This window comes from Nipponia nippon, unplaced genomic scaffold (genome assembly GCF_047370975.1).
Source record: "Nipponia nippon isolate SJK-2023a ecotype South Korea unplaced genomic scaffold, ASM4737097v1 scaffold_8, whole genome shotgun sequence".
NCBI classification, from domain to species: Eukaryota; Metazoa; Chordata; class Aves; order Pelecaniformes; family Threskiornithidae; genus Nipponia; species Nipponia nippon.
The window spans coordinates 50,404,492-50,423,608 of record NW_028262402.1 but is presented as its reverse complement, the minus strand read 5'-3'; the positions used below and the strand labels follow the sequence as shown (position 1 = coordinate 50,423,608).

At 42.6% G+C, this 19,117-nt stretch overlaps 1 protein-coding gene across 1 annotated transcript; it reads right to left on the bottom strand.

Moving 5' to 3' along the window:
• Nucleotides 1-9,253: 9,253 nt before the first annotated feature.
• On the bottom strand, nucleotides 9,254-18,913 carry F2R (coagulation factor II thrombin receptor). The gene is made up of 2 exons (XM_087741921.1): nucleotides 18,647-18,913; nucleotides 9,254-11,635 (listed from the first exon to the last, which is right to left on the bottom strand). Exons 1-2 carry the CDS (start codon nucleotides 18,732-18,734, stop codon nucleotides 10,443-10,445), a joined length of 1,281 nt encoding a protein of 426 aa, XP_087598047.1. The 5' UTR covers nucleotides 18,735-18,913; the 3' UTR covers nucleotides 9,254-10,442.
• Nucleotides 18,914-19,117: the final 204 nt, after the last annotated feature.

Below are 19,117 nucleotides of genomic sequence, written 5' to 3'. Positions count from 1 at the left end.
CCCTGCTCAAAGCACATATCTAGCTATGAATCCATTTATTGTTTTGTAGGCAATTAGACATTTCTAAAACAGCTGGGCTCCAGAACCAGGAATCAACACGGGTAGAACTGGAGTGACTAAGCATTTGTCAGAGGAAAAGGTTTTCATGGCTATTAACTTCGTCGTGTTACCATACATGTGAGTGATAGCTTTACTGACTCATTAGGACAACTACCATTACACAATAGTCTGAGTAAAAGCCACTTATTTTGTACATGTCTCAGTAACAACACCATTAGAATAGATGAGTTCATCAATATTTGGCTAGATGATAAAATAAGGACAGAATTGTGAATGAGGACTTGCTTCTACAGCATTTGAAGGCAGGAGGGCTTCATAAGAAATTGCACTCTTGTGTGCCACCTGAGCACATGATGAAAGAGAAGAGAGAGAACAGGAGTCCCCATAGCCAGTGTATGGTGACAGTCAAAGAGAGGCTCCTCTGTTGGAGAGGAGCTCTAAGGGCTGTCCTCTTCAGTTTAGTCATCTTGGTTGCTTCCAGAAACTTCAGTGAGTCTATTTGTGGCACCAGTTGCGAAACCTGCTAGTGCTGCACTTTAGCACATGGTTAAAAGCAGAGCAGACCTTCAGCAGGTGAAAGGCTCTGCAGTCCTGCCTAAGACTGGGGAAAAGAAGGGAAAATCCCTTGAATGCAATAGTGGAAGCTAGTGAAAGGGTGGCAGTCTCGTGGTTATTAATAATTACCATATCCTCTATTTAGATCAAAAGATAAATTTATTTTATGAACTGGTAGAGGGTGTTTCTTTACTATCAACTTTTCCCAGGCCTGCTTATTTGTGGAGTCATAACGCAGTGACAAGAAGCACAGCAAGAATAACATGTGGAAGGAATTAATCTGCAAAACAGCTTAGTGTTTGGATAGTTATGAAGTCATGCTTTCTACCTGGCAGTGAATTTTACAGTAGCTATTACAGAGTGAGCATTTCTGACACACTTGGCAATGCTAGTCTGGCTTATGCTGAATCTCACTGATATTTTAGGGTGTAACAACTAGCCTTTAATAAAAGAAACAGTTACACTTGATAGAACTGGCTGCTACACCCTACACACAAGCCTATGATACCAAAACCGAGATATGTGCAAAACGTGTCAGTGGTGACTTCAACAGAAACCTCAGCAACAAAGCCTGGAAAGCTTTTCTGGATTGAACACTGACTACACAACACCAGGAGCTGTGAGCAGAGAAAGAGAGTCCCACTAGTCTCTAGCTAATACCTTCAATCTTTGTGCAATTAAAAATTTTTAGTGCAATGAACAGAATTGCCACAGTAAACATCCAACTTCATCATTTGTACCTTTCCAGATGAACTGCTCACAACACTCAGTAGGGTCTTAGAATAAGCAGGAAATGAACTATATGCTGAAAGTTCATTATAAAACCAGGGCTGTGGTAACAAGCTGCACTGGTCATAGTGCAAATCAGGCTGTCCTTACTACGCTCCAGTCAAAATATGTTACAATTATAGTAGGTTCTTGTCCAATACAACAAGCAAGAGTAAAAAAATCTATGAGCAAACTCTTACACAAAGGACAGCAATGCTATTTGTCCTTGCTATTGGCCCAAAGCATTTGTTTGATGAGTTTAAGGAGCTACCTGCAAGGACCCTCACACATGATAATTTGACTTTGCTTATAAAAGTGAGTGCCAGGTGTTTTTCCATGTGACATTTGTTCCCAGTGAAATGCATTGGAAGGTCATCCTTACAAATTTCTTTCTTTTATTGCATGCAGTCTCATTGCTGCACAATGTAACCTGTGGTTTGCTAGAGAAGACCTGGTTTTAGTCTGTGCAGCTGGATGTGTTTATCAGTGTCATTATAAAAAGTGATTCACTCTGGTTATGGCTCATAAGACATCTGGTTTCTGTATTTGAGAAACAAATACAGGAAATGCCTGCTTGATAGTGCTGCTGTCACAGTTACAGCAATGGATTAAAATAAAACTCTAATAAGTAACTAATACATATGCATATACATGCTGGGCATGGGGGCTGTCAGGGTGGGTTCCTATCTTGCATACACTCCAGAGTGGCTGCATCTTGGCCATCAGCAACGTTTGGTAAGATTGCTCTGTAACCCCACGTGCCCACAGGTCCCACGCCAGCAGGGAGGCTGTACCAGTTCACTAACACAAGGGTGATGCCACCCCTAGCTCCATGGTCCCACCCTCCTCACACAGTTCCTTCCCCCTCCTCGCCCATTGTAAGGTCTGATGCAGGTTGTTCCTGTTAGGAGAGGAGTAAACCTGGCCTGTTTGTACATGCTCAAGCAGGAAGATGAGATGCTGAAGGAAAGCTGGAGGCAGCTAGGCTTTTTTCTTTGGCACCGTGACCAAAACAGGTTATTCCTCGGTCAAAGGAAAGTCCTAAATTAACCTATCCATGGTCACTCACATTGGCAAACCCACATGATTTTAGGCAGGAGAAGCTCATTTGCTGTCTCATTAAACTAAGTCCTGTTTCCTCTCACCAGAGGTGGATAAGTCTTAATGAAGTCTTGTAAAACTCAGGAGCTGTGCCTGGTTTGTGGCACAGGCAAGGCTGGCACCTGCCTGTTAATGGGGGCAGCAAAACTCCTTGCCCTGCGTAAGCTAGAGGAAGCCTAGGCTCTGCCTGACCCAAGTGTCCTCAGGCATGGCTGTCCCTGTGCTTGCAGCCAGAGGCTGGGCAAGCTCCTCAGCCCCAGAAATGCATGAGGCACAGGCTTGCTTGCTGCACACCCCAGAGCTGGTACGCTGCTGCATGCGAAAGTTCAGGCTGTAGCAGAGAGCTTCAGCCATGGAGATGGAGCAAGATGGAGGCTGCCTTCATCCTGCCTGCCCTTCCTCCTCAGTTTGGGTGTGTGACTGTGCTCATAAGAGTTGAGCAGGTGGCAACTGAAGGGCCGGGACAGCTGAGCCACAGCTGCAGAGGCACCCGCTGCCACCCCAGCTGTCTCCAGAGACCTGGGGGCTGCTTGTCCCCAGCGTGAGCTTGGGGAGGTGATGCTGGGCTGGGTACACAAAGCTGTCAATGTAGCTGCAAATTGTCTGCCTGCTCTGCTGAGAAGCATCTCACTAGTTTTGCAAGAATAGATTGGTCTTTCTTTAATGGTTTTGAAAATCATGAGCTTTAAAGAAAATTTAAAGTCCCATTTAGATTCCTGTATCAATATCCAGCCATTACAGGTACCTCTGTCCCTTGAGTACCTGGCTAAGCATGCAAAAGTTTAAAAGAAGAGACTTAATACCTTTGTAGAACTTCCCACATACTCATAAGAGAACTGTGACCCTCATCTCTGGGCAATGCTTCTACAGACCTCAGTTTACCCCCAGCGTCAAAAAATAGCACTGAATGGGGAAGTGGCTTCTCCTTGATGCTGCTCTTTGCTGAGTTTGTTTTTTACATACTAGCCCAGAAGTAGGAGGTGAGGAAGAAGTAAAAAAAATCTTGTTTCGTTACAGTACAAACAGGAGATACTATGATCAAGCAAAGATAAAATATTTTGCTCAAAATAGCAATAGCTCTTGATGACTGATTTTCAGGTTAGGAAATATTTTCACTGCTTTAACAGAACATGTCAGTAGTTGTACAGAATCTGCTGCACTACTGATCTTTTAGTTTAGAAACTAAGATAAGAAAATACAAACCTGGAAAGCTACCCAGAATGGTTTAAAGTACCCAAAACATTGTCTAACTAACTAGATGTATTGTATTCTTTGATGGGTAGAATTGCATGTACCTCTTAGAGTCAGCAAAGGTGGAGACCAAAGAAAAAAACTGTGACAATAAATTGAAAGGTTACAAGTGGCACTGATATACAGGTTTATTCCTTATGTGACCTATAGGAAAAGCATGCAAGAAAAATATTCTTGGAAATACAGTTAAAATATTATTCTGAAGGGGGGAAATTTATTATCACTTAAACAGGCAGGTAAAACAATGTAAAAGTTTGGGTAGCAATGTTTTCTGCCTCACTCTGTCTGTTCTTCCCCATCCAGGACTGAGTTCTCAGTACCACATGCTTTAGGCAGCTGTAAAGCTTTATCTGCATACGTGCTATGCAATTATTCTGGTTATGCTAGCTGACCAGATTTTTGAACTTAACAAATTTCTTCCATTTTTTGGTTCCTGGAAAACAGGTCAGATGTGAGTGGTATCACTTTACAAATCCAGAGGTTTGCTGCAGGCAAGAACACCTCTTCTTTTGTTTGGCTTTGCAACAATATTGATGAGCAATGAAAGATTGAAATAGGCAGTAAATATTGTTCGTTGTAAAAGAGAAAAGAGAAGAGGAAAATTACAGGAGTGACCATATCAGAAAAGAAACATTTAAATCAGTGTGTTAACTTGTAATGAGTAAAAAGACTAACCAGTTGACAAGAAAACCTGTGTGATTTGAAAGCAGATCCCCGAGGCACCTTGCCGTGTAAATGGTGAGGAGAACTGTGTGGGATATTGTCTTGGACAAGAAACACTCAGTGTTTAGGGAGGTATCAGTAAACAGGACACTATAGTAGGAGGTGGCAGTGACAAAATGCACCCTCGGGAGCTGGATGCCTGTTTCCAATTAAGTGCTGTTCTGCAGAAAAGGAAGCAGACTCCCACGGCATGTGTTCAGCAGCATCATTTCCCGTCAGTGATACCACTGGCTTCTGTACCACCATATCGCCTTCTAGCAGGTACACAGGGTCCAAGGGAGGCTCCACACCTGCTGGAGTATAAACTGAGTAGGTGGACTTTGGTGCCTGGCTGAAACAGAGATTTGAAAGGTTTGGTCTTAGGATCCTAACCGGCTTCTCTTATTGCTGATGGTGATTGGTCTTTCTCGTGTATAAGACAAAAAATTGAATCATTTAAACATATATCTGAAAAAAACCCCTGAATAGTATAAGAAATCCATAGTGATAAAATATTTATAGATAATCTGGGTCTGAAAGTCTGTTCAGTTATTTTCCTTTTCTGTGTTTAGGCTTCTGAGGGAAGCAGCAGTGTCCTGGCCTGCCATCGCTAGCTGAGTCGAAGGGAGAAACATGGCAAGCCAGTGTGAGCAGGCTGTGAGTCCTGTGGGAGGATGAGCTGGGAGAACCTTGTGCCCAGGTCCTGTCGCACCACCTTCGCTGTTGCCTGGGCACACACTGCCCCATCCACGAGGATGAAAAAGCATACCTGCTAACTTACCAAGGATTGCTGCCTCTAGTACGTAATAGCGTGGCACAAAAAAAAAAAAAAAAAAGACCCCAAATTCCTAACACAAAACCCCAGACTGATCAAACAAAGGCAAGGACAGTGACTTGCACAGGTTTACTACAGAATGGAGATGAATTTGACTCAATGTCATTAATTTTTATTTTGGTGAGGGAACACCAAGCCACGTTTTCATCGTAGGTTGACTTTATCAGCTCTGACCTTGATGGAGTTGTGTTGCTGTGTGCGATGCATTTGGGTTTAGTGCCATGCTTTAAATGTCAGGCCTTGCTTTTGAGGAGAGAGGCTTGTTTGTGGTACTACAGGCACGACTATTATAAGGCTGGTAGCACAAAGATAAGAAAAATTATTCCCCCAAACTTTGCTGAACCTTTTTACAGGTTTGTTTAAAATAAAGTCACCCACTTTTCCAACACAATTCCAATACTTTTTCACCTTTCCAAATCCACGTTTGTTTAGAGGGCTAATCAGTATTTCGCAGTTCAGTGTTACGTTCAGAGCTGGTTCCTAATGGTCTCCTCCCCAACAAGCCAAATTACAACAGCCATACCTAGTTATTTTAATGCTCTCTAGTGTTGACTTGGATTATAGCATGTTATTTCTTCAGCTGCTCCAGCTGTGTTAGCTAGCACTAAACCATTTCCATAGCACTTGCAAAATGTAAAATGCCACGAAAAAGCACTTATGTGGGTCATTAATTTTAAACATGTTAGAGGTCTCATTCATTTTTTAATTAGCTCAGCATCTTGCAAGATGAAACTGTGATCAGATCAAAAAGATGAAAATGATCAATAAAAAAAGGCCTTACCCAGGAATTTACTTAAATACTGCACCCGACACACCAGGCCCTTCTCTTTCCTCCCCCCAGCTCTAGCAGAGCTCTGGTATAGAGCTGTAGCTGGTGATCTAACTAGCTGGCTTGTACTCTCTTGCCATTTCTGGATCCCATCTCAAATAGGGAGAGATCCAATGGCCTGGTGCAGTTTGCCTGATGCAAAACATCATGAACCCAGTTTGCAGCCATGCTCACATTTCTGGCTAGGATTCAGCTAAATAGGGAAACAGAACTAACAGCCAGCAGACCATTCTTTGTCTGCAGTCAAGCTGCAGGGAGCAGGTTATAAGGCAGATGCATGCTTGACATTAACTAATAAAATACTTCTAGTGCAAAGGCACAAATCCCTGCAAAATCCTTGCCCTGTTAAATTAAGCAACGTTTCCCCTGCGGAATAAGTTATACCAGCGACAGCCACTATATGAGGTGTTTTGCCAGCAGAAACCACACTGATTACAAATCTTGCCCCTGCCAGTGTTGCTACAACATGAAGCTGGCATATCCAGAACATTTGCAAGCTTTCTTATGTGTGCTTAGTGTCTGACACCACCTGACCTACAAATGTGATTTGGCACAAGTTTGTTAACTTCCTTCATACAGAAAGTGATGCAGCTTAACCCCGACATTATTAAAAAAAAAAGAAAGAAAGAGGAAGAGAAGGTATGGGTGAAACAGCATGTAATATAAATGGGTTTCATTTCTTTTGGTCAGATTTTCACTCCTTCCACTTCCCCCTGAAACAAACCATTCATTTTCTTTCCCGGCTAGTAGTGCAAGAGTGCATCAAGCATGAAGAAGTGGTTAGCTTTTCCTGTCAGCATGTCAGTCTAAATTGCAGTACTTTTCTGGTTCAACTTCCTTGAAAGGCTACCGCATTGTGCTTTGCTGCATGTCCATGCTCAGCAGTTATAACCTGTTTTGCAAATGCTGTTTGTGCCCGAGTTTGGATCCATAAACTGCTGCTGCTTGAGCAGGTCGTGCCCCTCCTCTTGCCATCAAATGCAGCAGCAAGAGCAGACACTGTGAACTGTAGCACATTCCAACTAAACAGTTGCACAGAAATGCCAAATTCAGTAAGAGCTGAGCTGCCATTGCCTTGGCATGAGACTCCCCAGTCACGTAGCATTTTGCTTATTTTTGCAATCCAATCAGGCTAAAGCCTCAACAAACAGAAGGCAGAGGTGTGACACTAGCTGTGGGAGCTTTAAAGAGGGAATAACTGTTAATACGTCATTTGCTATGAAAAGATGATATTTGCTGTATGTTTTAACAAGTATTACGCTGTGCGGCAATTGACTTAATCACCTCTCCATATGTACCAGAAATATGCATTTGCAGGCTAGCAAGAAGCTTGCTAGAAGCACTTGCAGACCATCAATATGAGTAGGATGTCTATGCATGTATCATTTAATGGTTTGGGTGGGAAGGGGCCTTTAAACATCATCTAGTCCAACCCTCCTGCCATGTGCAGGGATATCTTCAACTAAATCAGGTTGCTCAGAGCCCCGTCCAACCTGACCTTGAATGTTTCCAGGCGTGGGGCATCTACCACCTCTCTGAGCAACCTGTTCCAGTGTTTCACCACCCTCATCATAAAAAATTTCTTCCTGATCTAAACCTACCCTCTTTCAGTTCAAAATCATTAACCCTTGTCCTGTCACTCCAGGCCCTGGTAAGAAGTATCCCTCTATCTTTCTTATAACTCCCCTTTATGTATTGAAAGGCTGCAATAAGGTCTCCCTGGAGCCTTCTCTTCTCCAGGCTGAACAACCCCAGCTTTCTCAGCCCTTCCTCATAGCAGAGGTGTTCCATCCCTCTGATCATTTTTGTGGCCCTCCTCTGGACCCGCTCCAACACGTCTGTGTCCTTCCTGTGCTGGGGACCCCAGAGCTGGACGCAGCACTCCAGGTGGGGTCTCACCAGAGCAGAGCAGAGGGGCAGAATCGCCTCCCTCGACCTGCTGGCCATGCTGCTTGTGATGCAGCCCAGGATGTGGTTGGTTTTCTGGGCTGTGAGAGCACATTGCTGGCTCTCACAGTACCCTTAAGTCCTTCTCCACAGGGCTGCTCTCAGTTCCTTCATCCCCCAGCCTGTATTGATACTGGGGGTTGCCCTGACTCAAGTGCAGGACCTTGCACTTGGCCTTGTTGAACCTCATGAAGTTCACATGGGCCCTCTCCTCAAGCCTGTCAAGGATTGTTTTCAAACATGCTTAGGCAACATAAAAATACTTTCTAAAGGCAACTTCAACACTTTAGCTAGTTACTAAGTAGTCAAGAAGTCTAGTTAGATTTGTAAGTCCTTTTTATTTAAGGATTCTGTGCTGTAGCAGCCTTTCTTGGTTAGCTTTTTTTTTTTTTTTTTTGCATGCAAGCCAGAATCATCAGCAAACCCAGCTTCAGCAACGTGCGTGGCAGAGCTGGGATACTGGTTTACAAACATACATAATGGCTTTTTTAGTCATTCTTATTCAGGATCTTTGTTAATGCTCTTAGCCATGAGGATAAACAGTTGCCTTCACCCCTCTCGTTTTTTCATCCTACGGGGTAGGAAGAAGTTGCTAACGTGCAAATGTTCTCCAGCATGCACCCACCCAACCACAGAGCAAAATGAAGTAAATAATCGCTGTGTTTGCTGAGCTGTTTTCCACGTACCTTTCCTTCTCTCCTAGCACATAATACTGCCCCTTGTAAAGCAGACTGGACAGTCTCTTTTGGCTACCTAAAAATAAACCACTATTGTGAAACAAAGTATCATGACACTGAAACAAATCCCAACTATGTAATAGATCTAAAAAACAGTCCCCCAGCCTGTGAAACAGGGAGCACAGAGGTATTTTTTTCTGCTGGCAAGGAGTGGATGTCCATAGTTTTAAGATGCATTTGGATTTTGCTGAAAACTAAACCCGGCCCTAATATGATATTAAAAAAAATGAGAACGTATCTGAATGTATCTTATAAACATTCATGGGGTTTTAGCCTTACAAACTATATATACACATATTTTTAGTGCTCGTGTACTTAGAAAGTGGCAAATACTTGAGAACAAAAATCTAGAGAGATGCTGGTAATGCAATATTTAATTATGCTTAAGTCCATTAAGGAACAGACACAAACAAACAAGACATCATGGTTAGAAAGAAGTTTCTCACTGTCACACTGTATATGCAAAGATTAGGTTTCTTATCACTAGTGCTGGACTGAAGACAGCTTTTATCCATTGCTGTACCTCTTGGCAGATTCCCATGGCAAATCTTACGTTAACCAAATTCCTGCTTAATTTAGTTTCCGTTTTCGTATACAGTCCTACTACCTACACGCTCATTTCTAAAACTGATTTCCTGTCATTTGGATTTAGCATCTTTTGAAGTAAAAGAATGCTACACAGAATGAAGTTAGCTATTGGGCTCTACACTGCAGCAATTTCAGTAGATGTGGACACAATGTAAAATATAAAAAAATCCAGACTTGGCAGGGATAAAGGGTATTTCCGAGTCCTAAACATGTCCATGAAGATTAACCATGTGCAAGAAAGCGCACGTTTGCAAACTGCATAACAAGATGATGGATACGCCTTTTTCAGAATATTTTCTGGAGAGCCATTCGACATTGATTTATTGTGAAATAAAATTTCACATTTTTTTGGTGAAATTAATTGTGAAAAACACCACATTCCTAACCAAGATGCCTTGCATACACTAACGGTAGGAACACCAAAAGAAAAGCTAGTTCCAGCTGCTGAGAATTATCTCCCCTGACACATTACACCAATCAATAGCTGGTTTTCATTTGCTCACATTCTTAAAACCATACTGTTTTGAAGTGGAATGTATAAAAAGGTACAAAAAATAGTTTCAGGGTCCAAGATGCAAAATAATGCTAAGAAAATGAAATTTAAAGATAATTCCAGAAATAATGACAAATAGGGGAAAAAAAAAAAAAGGCTGGCAGGATATTTTCACTTTCTTCAAGAAGTACTGCACAGACGGAGCAGTTCCATAAGTAAGAATTTAATCAACCCGATACAGTTCAAAATCCTAAAATGGGATTTCATAAAACCCCTGCAATAAACTGAGCTAACAATGCAAAGGATTTGTCTGAAAAAAGGAGTTTATTTGAAAAACACTGAAAAACTATTATTAAGAAATTACTTTTCCTCTCTACGTTAACCTATTTACATATACTATATATGTATACACACACATATACAGAGTTATAATTTTAGTTGTGCATTACTATAATGAATCCGTAGAACTATGTATTGTACAACAACTTGGTTTAAGGTTTTGCATTTCTTGGATGTAATACAGTCTTTTTTGGTCTGAAATTGTCTAAAAATTAAGCGTGTGTAAGACAGGTTATCTCAATGCATTGCTAATAATTTCCTGTAGACACTGTTATTCACGTTAGTAGAGCACGTAGCCCTTCTACTACCGGTAGACATTGACTGGCCACTGCTGTTACTACTGTTAGGATCTAAAGTCTTTTTACAGCGGAATAGGCTGAAAAGTTGTCTCTGATACTGAGAAGAAGCATAGTAGTAAATAAAGGGGTCAATGCAACAGCTCATGCTGCTGATACAAACACAGAGTAGATAGGCAAAGTAGAGATACTCTAAGCTGTTGTCATAAGAAAAATGGATATAATGAATTAATAGAAGGACATTTGTTGGTCCAAAGCAAATAACAAAAACAGAAAAAACAGCCACACACAAAAGCATTGCACGTGTCTTCTTATTTTGTTGTGCAACAATGGTAGAAGAACTAAGACATCGAATGATACACACGTAACAGACAGTAGAAATTATAAATGGCACTACAAAAAACACAGAAGAGAAGATGGAGAAGAAGTGGAGGTAATAGCCATGAAGTTCAGACTCTCTTAGCACATCATGGCACGTAGTTATATTTAACTTGGGTATTTCCATTGTTTGCTCTCTGATGAGAAAAGGTATAACCCCAGTTATTGCTACAAGCCATATGACGAAACAAATCAGTGAGGCACGTGTTAATGTACGCCATCCAAGAGACTGCATGGGATACACCACTGCTAAGAAGCGATCAAAGCTTATGCTCGTCATAAGCATTATGGAACAGTACATGTTACAGTAGAAGGCAGCAGTGATGAAACGGCACATTTGAGGTCCAAAAGCCCAGTCGTTTCCAGAAAAGTGATAAGCGATCTTAAAAGGAAGCACGCTTACAAACAAGACATCCGCAAGGGCCAAATTCAGCATGTATACTACAGCTGGTTTTTCAATTTTCATTTTTTTCAGAAATACGAGTATCGCTGTAATGTTCAGAGGGAGACTCAGCACAAGCACTAAGGTGTAAACTGAAGGAACAAAACGCGTCAGCCACGGACTAGTGAGGTATCTTGCTGTTTGCACTGATATAGTTCGTTGTTCACGTAGGAGCGATCCAGTCTGATTGGCTCCTGATCCGACTTCTGAGTCATTTTCAGTATCACCTTCAGTAGGTATAGGGTCATCCTGGTGATTTACGAAGGAGACCACAAAACTTCTGGCCCGTGGTATGCTGCTGTTATATGGCAAGGCTGAAAAATAAGTAAGTATAAAGATTAATAAGCAAATATGTACATGCTATGAGGAAGCAAAAACATCTTTCAAAAAGGAAAGCTAAGATCATATTAGCAACACAAAATAATATGGTTAATTCCTGATTCAAAGCGCAGACTGCCCACAGATGTTAGTCCAGCCCTTTTTGTTTTAGCTCCTGTTACAAGTTTGGGTAAGATGTCCTTCTTTGTCTCCTATCTCTTAGTTTGGAAGCTTTTTATGATAGGCACTCTATCTGTGCTTAAGGACCCGATCTCATCTATGTTCTCTTTGGGCTACTTCAACACAAATACAACAGTAAATTTGCCACTCTTAAACCCTTCATACAGTTTCTAAGAAATGAGATGCTGGGATAAATCCTGGTATTCATACACAAAATTCTTCTTAGAAATACTCACCACCAAAGTAACAAAAAGTTAAAGTGCAATTAAAACATGAAATTACTGAGATATTTCTCTGCTCTGGAGACATCCTGACAGCCCCCATCAAGACAGATGGCAGAAGTCTGCATGCAGTTTTCAAGGTGGACATGGATCAACCTTTTGCTCACATCAGACAGGTAGCCACAGATTGCACTGAAACATTTCCCCAGTTCTACTTATCCTACCCTACAGTGTGCATCATTGAGGACAGCATGTGTCCAGTGTGCCCTCAGGGCACTTCTGAAATCTGCCACTAGTGTTTCCTCTATGGTGGGGTCTTCTGCAGCATGGTTCGGTGGCTGTGACTGAGAAGAAAAGTCTCAGGACAAGGTACCTCTGCTTTTTGAATGTACCTGTAATGAGTTTGGAATTTAGCATTACAAAATGTTGAATGTGTGGTATGGGTTTATTTATGTAAAAAAACCCCACAAACAATTAAAAGAGCTACTTCAGACATTATTTCAGAAAAGTTGTTTGTAGGGAGGCTTATTTTGGAAGACTGTAGTTTTCAGCTTCAGCTTAATGTAGTTAGGCATAGGATAAATTCAAACATATTATGGGCAGACAGAAGTGACAAGAGTTACTACTACTTAAGTAATCATTCATCTACTTAGCTGTGCAACTGACCCTTTGTTGAATCCTAGGCAACTGAAATAAAAATGAAGGTGTGTTCACTTAAATCAGTGAGCTGGAAGTACATAGGCATGATTCATCCATCTGAGATGCTATTTGTTAGAAGTAATTATTTGTTCTACAGTAATTCAAACCATTTTCTTATGCAGATGAGAACAAAAGCATCCGAAGGAGGCAGATGGCAAAGAGAGGAGTGGCTGCAGCTTTAAGCAGGCAGTTACCATCCTTTGTGTGCAGGCTGTGTGAGAAGGGCCCTGCCCAGCTTGAATTTTGGTGAAATTCAGACTTGAATATGGGGGGAGATCAGAGGAGTGGTAGGGAAATTTGGTGATTTTTTAAAGCTGCTGTGCTGTATGTATCATGCTGTGTCACAGAAGCATTCTGGGGGCAGAGGGGACAAAAGAGGGGAAGTGTCTGAGATAATGATTTTTGTACGCAAAGTGACTAGATTGCAATTTCTGCAGGCCAGAAAAAAAGAGGCTGGATGAGAATTTGAGCCTGGGAGCTTGTTGCATAGACTGCAGTGGGAACAATTTAGTACTTACACTGAAACCCAAATGTACAGAAGTATGTGAGGTTCAGTGTTCGCACAGGAGGGCACTAAACCAATTTATACATGGGTCTACTCTGACATCTAAAAGAGAATACTAACAAAAAGCAAAACTATAGATCCTTAATCTTTAACCTTACTTTAAAAGTTTAGTCCAAGCAGTTGGGTGGCTCAAGGAGTCAGCTCCTAGTTTAGCAGTTCAGGTGCAGCACAAGTTATATGTAACACCTCTAACCAGTCTGTGGCCAAGATTCATCTGTTTGCCTGTGGCTGGCATCGAATAGTTAGATGATTTCCAGTACTTAATGATCATTGCAATAGAAATCTGTCACAGCTGACACCATCAGTATTCACCTCTTTGGGGAGGATTGTAATTATACTTGAATGAAAAAAACCCTAATTTTTCATGCCCAGAAGCAAGTCTCCATGGTAAAAACATTAGTAAGAGTCACAAAAAAGCTTGAACAGTACCTCTGCTATCTCCAGTACATACAAGTTCTATGAATTCAAGACTTTGAATGCTGTGAATATATATTTCTTCCACTGACATTTCTAAAATGGAAAATTTCTGAAATGGGAGACAATGACTATCCTAGTCCCCACAAGTCTACATGTCCTTCTTGGTCTCTCCACCACTGAAGAACAGTGTAGAGAACCAAATGAAGAGGTGACATGGCTTCATGTGAGGAAGGCATGTTTTGGGGAGCACAGGTATAAATGGACTTGATGAGAGGGACGGTAAACCTGTGTCTAGAGTCGGGAGCTGTATTGCCAAGATGGCCTCTGCATGACATGGTAACTGAAGTGCTTCCAGCAAGCACCTCTCCCATCCCCGTATCTCTGAACTTTGAAGGGCTTTGCCTGTGCTGCCTCACCTGAGCTAGCAGTGCTGCAGTGAAGCCACAGGGGAAGTGCTTCAGTGCCTCACTTTTTGAGGACCAGCGAGCAAACCAGCCACTGACCCTTAATGACTGAGGTTAAGCCACTTAATGTGGAAGCGCTTGGTGGAAACCTAACCCATTTCTCGTCAGTGACTCCTAACTTAGAGCAGTATGAAAATAGGCTAAAGAAAAAAAATGATGATTGGGCCAGTTACCTTTTATTGACTACTGACCTTTGTCTTAGCTATTGCTTATAGTTAACTCGAACATTGCTAATAATTTGAATTATATCCTGAATTCTTGGAGCTAACTTATTTACAGCTTTCTTAGATGAAAGGATTTAGAGTCTGCATTACTCCATTATCAAACTTTTCAAAAAGTAGAATCCTATTACAGTAATTCAGGACATTTCATAAATAATTTTAGTTTAGTTAAAATTCTCTGGAATAATACTTTAACTTGGTGAAAATTACATGTTCTTTCTATAAACAAAGACTTTCTAAGTTCAGAGTTGAACTCAGCCTTGATGCTGTGTCCTGTGCTCAGTCCATGTCTCCCACTTTAAACTTAAAATGACATGAGGTACTACTTGAAAGCCAGCTCTATGGAAAAATGCAATGAGACCTCGAACTTGCTATTTCTTTGCCACTTGATAATATAGAGAGTGGGAATTTAAGCTTTCTTGATGGAATTCAATTTAATTTTCATTTAAAAGATTGATAGCCACATATCAGTTGTTTTTCCTTTGCAAAGCTGTTTGTGTGTTTGCATGACATAGTGTCTGTGTATTATTAGAAAAAACAATAGTGCACTTCTGAAACAGAAAAGAAGATAGTTACTGTCCTGAGGTTCTGGTTTCCTTTTGTGTCAGTGTTTATTTGAAAAAGTCAATGATCAGAGATTTATACACAGAAGGTAAGAGAATGAAATGATGTCATATTATTTCAAAAGATGTTAATGAACCTTGACAATAAACATAAAGGTCAGTAACAGGAAACAGGCATTACATATAAGCTGGGATAGTACCAGACAGACAATACAGTAGCTCTACAGAAAAGGTTTTAAAACTACTCTTACATAGCTACAGCTCTACCAGAATCTGTCAGATGTTACTTTCTAGCTGTTTTAAAGCTGTAGATACTATTTGTCTCTAAAACTTATTTCACTACAGCTTAAGTAATTTTTAATAATAAAAATAATCTGTTAGGAAAACAGAGGTAAAGCTTGTATAATGATCATAAATGTTCAAACAGTCATACTATTTTTGCTAGACTGTCACCTGATCCATTTGGAAGAGGTCACTCCTGGTGGATTACTATTCTTATGACTAATAGTATTCTCATTGCTGATATGACAGAGTTAACAGCTATATCAAAGTACTTGTAAAATATAAATAGGTATGAAAGAACAAGACTAAAAAACTAAGAACAAAGAAAGGGCGGGATAAAGCACTGAGGTTTTATCCTCGTGGTGTGTAGTCAGGACACTGAACAATCTATGTTCTTCTTCTTCTTCCAATAAGGACTTTGAAAGGCAAAAATTACATAGAATCAGTACAATACTCCAATTGCCTGAGGTTTTCTTTTACTGCCTGTGGTCTTTGCACTGATTCTCCAACAAGGACATAGAGAAATGACATAGAAATCTCAGTAAGTTTGGGATTGTTTGATTTTAACAATCTATACTGTGCTCTTTCCCATCAAGTACTACATATTGTTGGTCTCACGATCAGCATATGCATATTCTGCTCTAACCTGAAAGACATTGCTTTTTTTTTTTTTTTACACAAAGCTCTTATAAAATTTCCTTTCATGTCTACTTTCTAGCGAGGGGCTACTGCACATTCTGTTCTGTGAAAGAAGTAGAGAGCTAAAAATATAATGGCTTCAACCAATCTTAAAAGGCATTCTTAAGCTCCAGAAGAAAATTTCAAAATATTTCTGTAGACCCATAAATCTGCACAGGATGTTACAAACCAGCCACGCTCATGTCCCAAGGGCTATTTTTGTGAGGTGGAAAACTAAAGATTGGGCTCCTACGCCAACCAATTAAATATGTTCCCTATGTGCTGCTGGACAACTAATACTGATTTCTGGGCATTACTGATGACAGCTGCACCCATACTGGTGGCTTATAGCAAAAAGCCAGTTCCTCTTATCTCCCCTTTGTATAATCCACAGTGATAAGCATCTAGAATCTAAATTACTCAATGGCCCATAAATTAGGTACTCACAGGCAGAATGTGAAGTGCATGCTAGATATGTTTATAAACAAGGTAAGACACAATCTTGTAGGACAATTAGTTGCCTTTGTAAAAATAAACACCATATTGTCTTTAAAAAAAAATTCTTTAGCCTACATCTCTGTTTATACAGAATCCATTATTATATTACATGAGTGATGTTACAACAATTTGAACACATTTTCCTCAAGTATTGTGTTCTTGCAACCAGATGCCTGCTCCGTTTTGCTTTCCTTTCTCAATTGCTTTCACCACAGGTGCTGGCTTCAAGCAATGATAACATCTCTCTCTTCAGCTATCAGTGTCCCAACAAAGGAAAGTCCGGGCAGGTTCAGACCTCAGCCAGCCACCTCGGCAGCACCTGGTCGGCTAATCTGCAAGCACCTAGCACCAACCAGCTGCCAAGCCATTGCTCTTTCACCCACCCACAGGACCAGCACAGGTCAATAAGGTGAGAACTGTGGATGTTGAAGGATCAAGGGAAAAGCGGAGGGAGAAGCTGCAGGTGCAAGGGCAGAGCAGATCTGGGGATGCGGCAGTGCATGGGCGATGGGAACTAAGTACACTGTGGTGGAAACAGGGAAGCTTATCTGGGCCAGTGGGGAAATGATATTATTGCAGTGGGGGTGAGCACAAGGGGAGCATAACATGTTCAGATGGCCAGGCTTTATTAGTTCTACTGTGCAGGAAGTAACTTGGTTTGATTTTTTCTTTTCCTAGTGACATAATACAGTAACTATTTCAATCATTATTTCCTAATGAAGCAGCAAATAAATAGTGTAATTCAGGGTGCTCTTTAATGAAGACTATAATTGCAGAAGGCAGGAAAACAATTTTGAATGTTTCCATAAACTGGAAGAATAGCATCCAACAGTACAATCTTTTTTCTAGCATTAATATTATAGTTTGTCTTTTACCCCTCTGTCCCCTTTTCTTTATAAGGACATTTTCCTTAGACTTCCAATATGAACATGGTTGTGGTCTCTTCATTCCCACTCGTCCCTATGCCAAAAAGTTGTTTAGCCAAAATTATTTGCCCTCGCTGATACTTCCCTCCCAGCATAATTACAAACACTAGCTCTGCCCCCTTTCAGCCTTCATTTTAGTAGTCAAAGTATGCCACGCTCTGAAATTTCCCCTTAGCTGTTCCTCTAATCGGCCCTTTTCTGTATATAGAGCTCGAACTGATTCTTCCCAGCAGGCATCTCATGGGGCTAAGTTATTTGCACAGCAGCGCTATGATCACTGTGTGACTGAAAGAAATGCTAAACTGAATTTTACAGAAAAAGTCATTGCTAATCTCTAAATGCATAATCTTGCCCTTTGTACTGTTGTACCTCTACCAGAAACTGGGAGGTTACATGCATGCATGTCTTCTCTTACCTTCCTTCCCTCAGCATCTGCATTGTCAGATAAGGTCTGAGCTAGATGGATCCATGGTCTCACCAGTTATAGCACTGATGTTCCTATTAGTCTGTTTCTAATTGAATAACCATCTTGAAGGTCATCTACTTGGGGTGGATATTCTCACCTATTTCGTGCTGGCAGATCTTCCAAACTTCGTGCTATCTACAAATTCAGCTGGCACTCTATCTTCTGAAGTTGTTACCAAAAGGCAATGCCAGTTTTTTAAAGAAGTCCACCAGCACATCTCACCAGCCTGGTCACTTTTTTCCATCATAACTTGCTATTGCGTGGCTGCATCCTTAGCCATGCGACAACTGTAAACCATTCTTCACCATCATTAACCTCACCTGTGGCATTGCATATTTCTCAGATCTATATATTTCAGATCTATGACATTTCTTTTATTCAAAAAACTAGTTCTCAAAAAGTATCTGTCTGACGTTGCTTTACCCAGGCTAACTTTATGTTTTAGCCTGTTCTCCTGCCGCTGCTACGAGAACAAACCTAACGCAGCGTTTCACAACGCCAAAGAACACGCGATCCTAAGCTCCAGTTAAAACTTCAAAGCGGGAGTCCCTTGCCGTGGCTACGTGCCGGCCAACGATGCCGTGCGCTAACGCGTTATTTTGTTTATTCCCGTCTGCCACGGCAAACGCTGCCGCCGCAGCTCGGCGGCCGGCCGCGTCCCTCGCTCGGCGCCCGCCGGGGCGCCCGGACACCGCTTCCCCAGCGACCCCACCCGGGACGGGAGCGCTCATGCCTGGCGGGGACGGGGCGTCCCTGCCCTCCCCTCCCGTCCCCTCCCGTCCCGTCCCCCGGCAGCTCCCCGGCGCGGGGCGGGGGCGGCGACTCACCGAGGCGGGCGGCGGCGGCGGGCGGCGGGCGCGGGCAGCCGAGGACGGCCAGGGCGCAGAGCAGCGCGGGCAGCGCCCGCGGCCCCATAGCCGCCGCGCCGGGGGAGGGGGGGCGGGCCGCGGGGAGATCCCTCCGCTCCCTCCGTCCGTCCGTCCGTCCAGCGCGGGGGGACGCGAGTGCAGCCGAGGCGCGGCGGCTGGCAACCGCCGGCAGGCTGGGGCTGGGGCTGAGGCCGGGGCCGGGGCCGGGGCAGGGCCGCCCCGGGGCCGTCCAGGCTTCCTTCGGCGGCAGGGGAGGCGGGAGCGCCTTCCTGCTGCGCCGCCCCGGCGGAGGGGGGGGCTGCCCGCCGGCCCCGCACCGCCCGCCGCGGGGGCGGGGAGGAGAGCCGGGCCTCGGCGGCAGCGAGAGGGGACGGGGTGGGGGGGGGGGAGGGCAGGGCCCGCCGCCCCCGCGGCACGACAGCCCGGCCA

Bases quoted from the DNA above. Each gene is read 5' to 3' on its own strand.
- F2R (XM_087741921.1), bottom strand. From the start codon at position 18,734: ATGGGGCCGCGGGCGCTGCCCGCGCTGCTCTGCGCCCTGGCCGTCCTC. The intron at 11,636-18,646 runs GTGAGTCGCCGC...CTTATTTTTCAG, and splicing joins CGCCGCCGCCGCCCGCCTCG to CCTTGCCATATAACAGCAGC.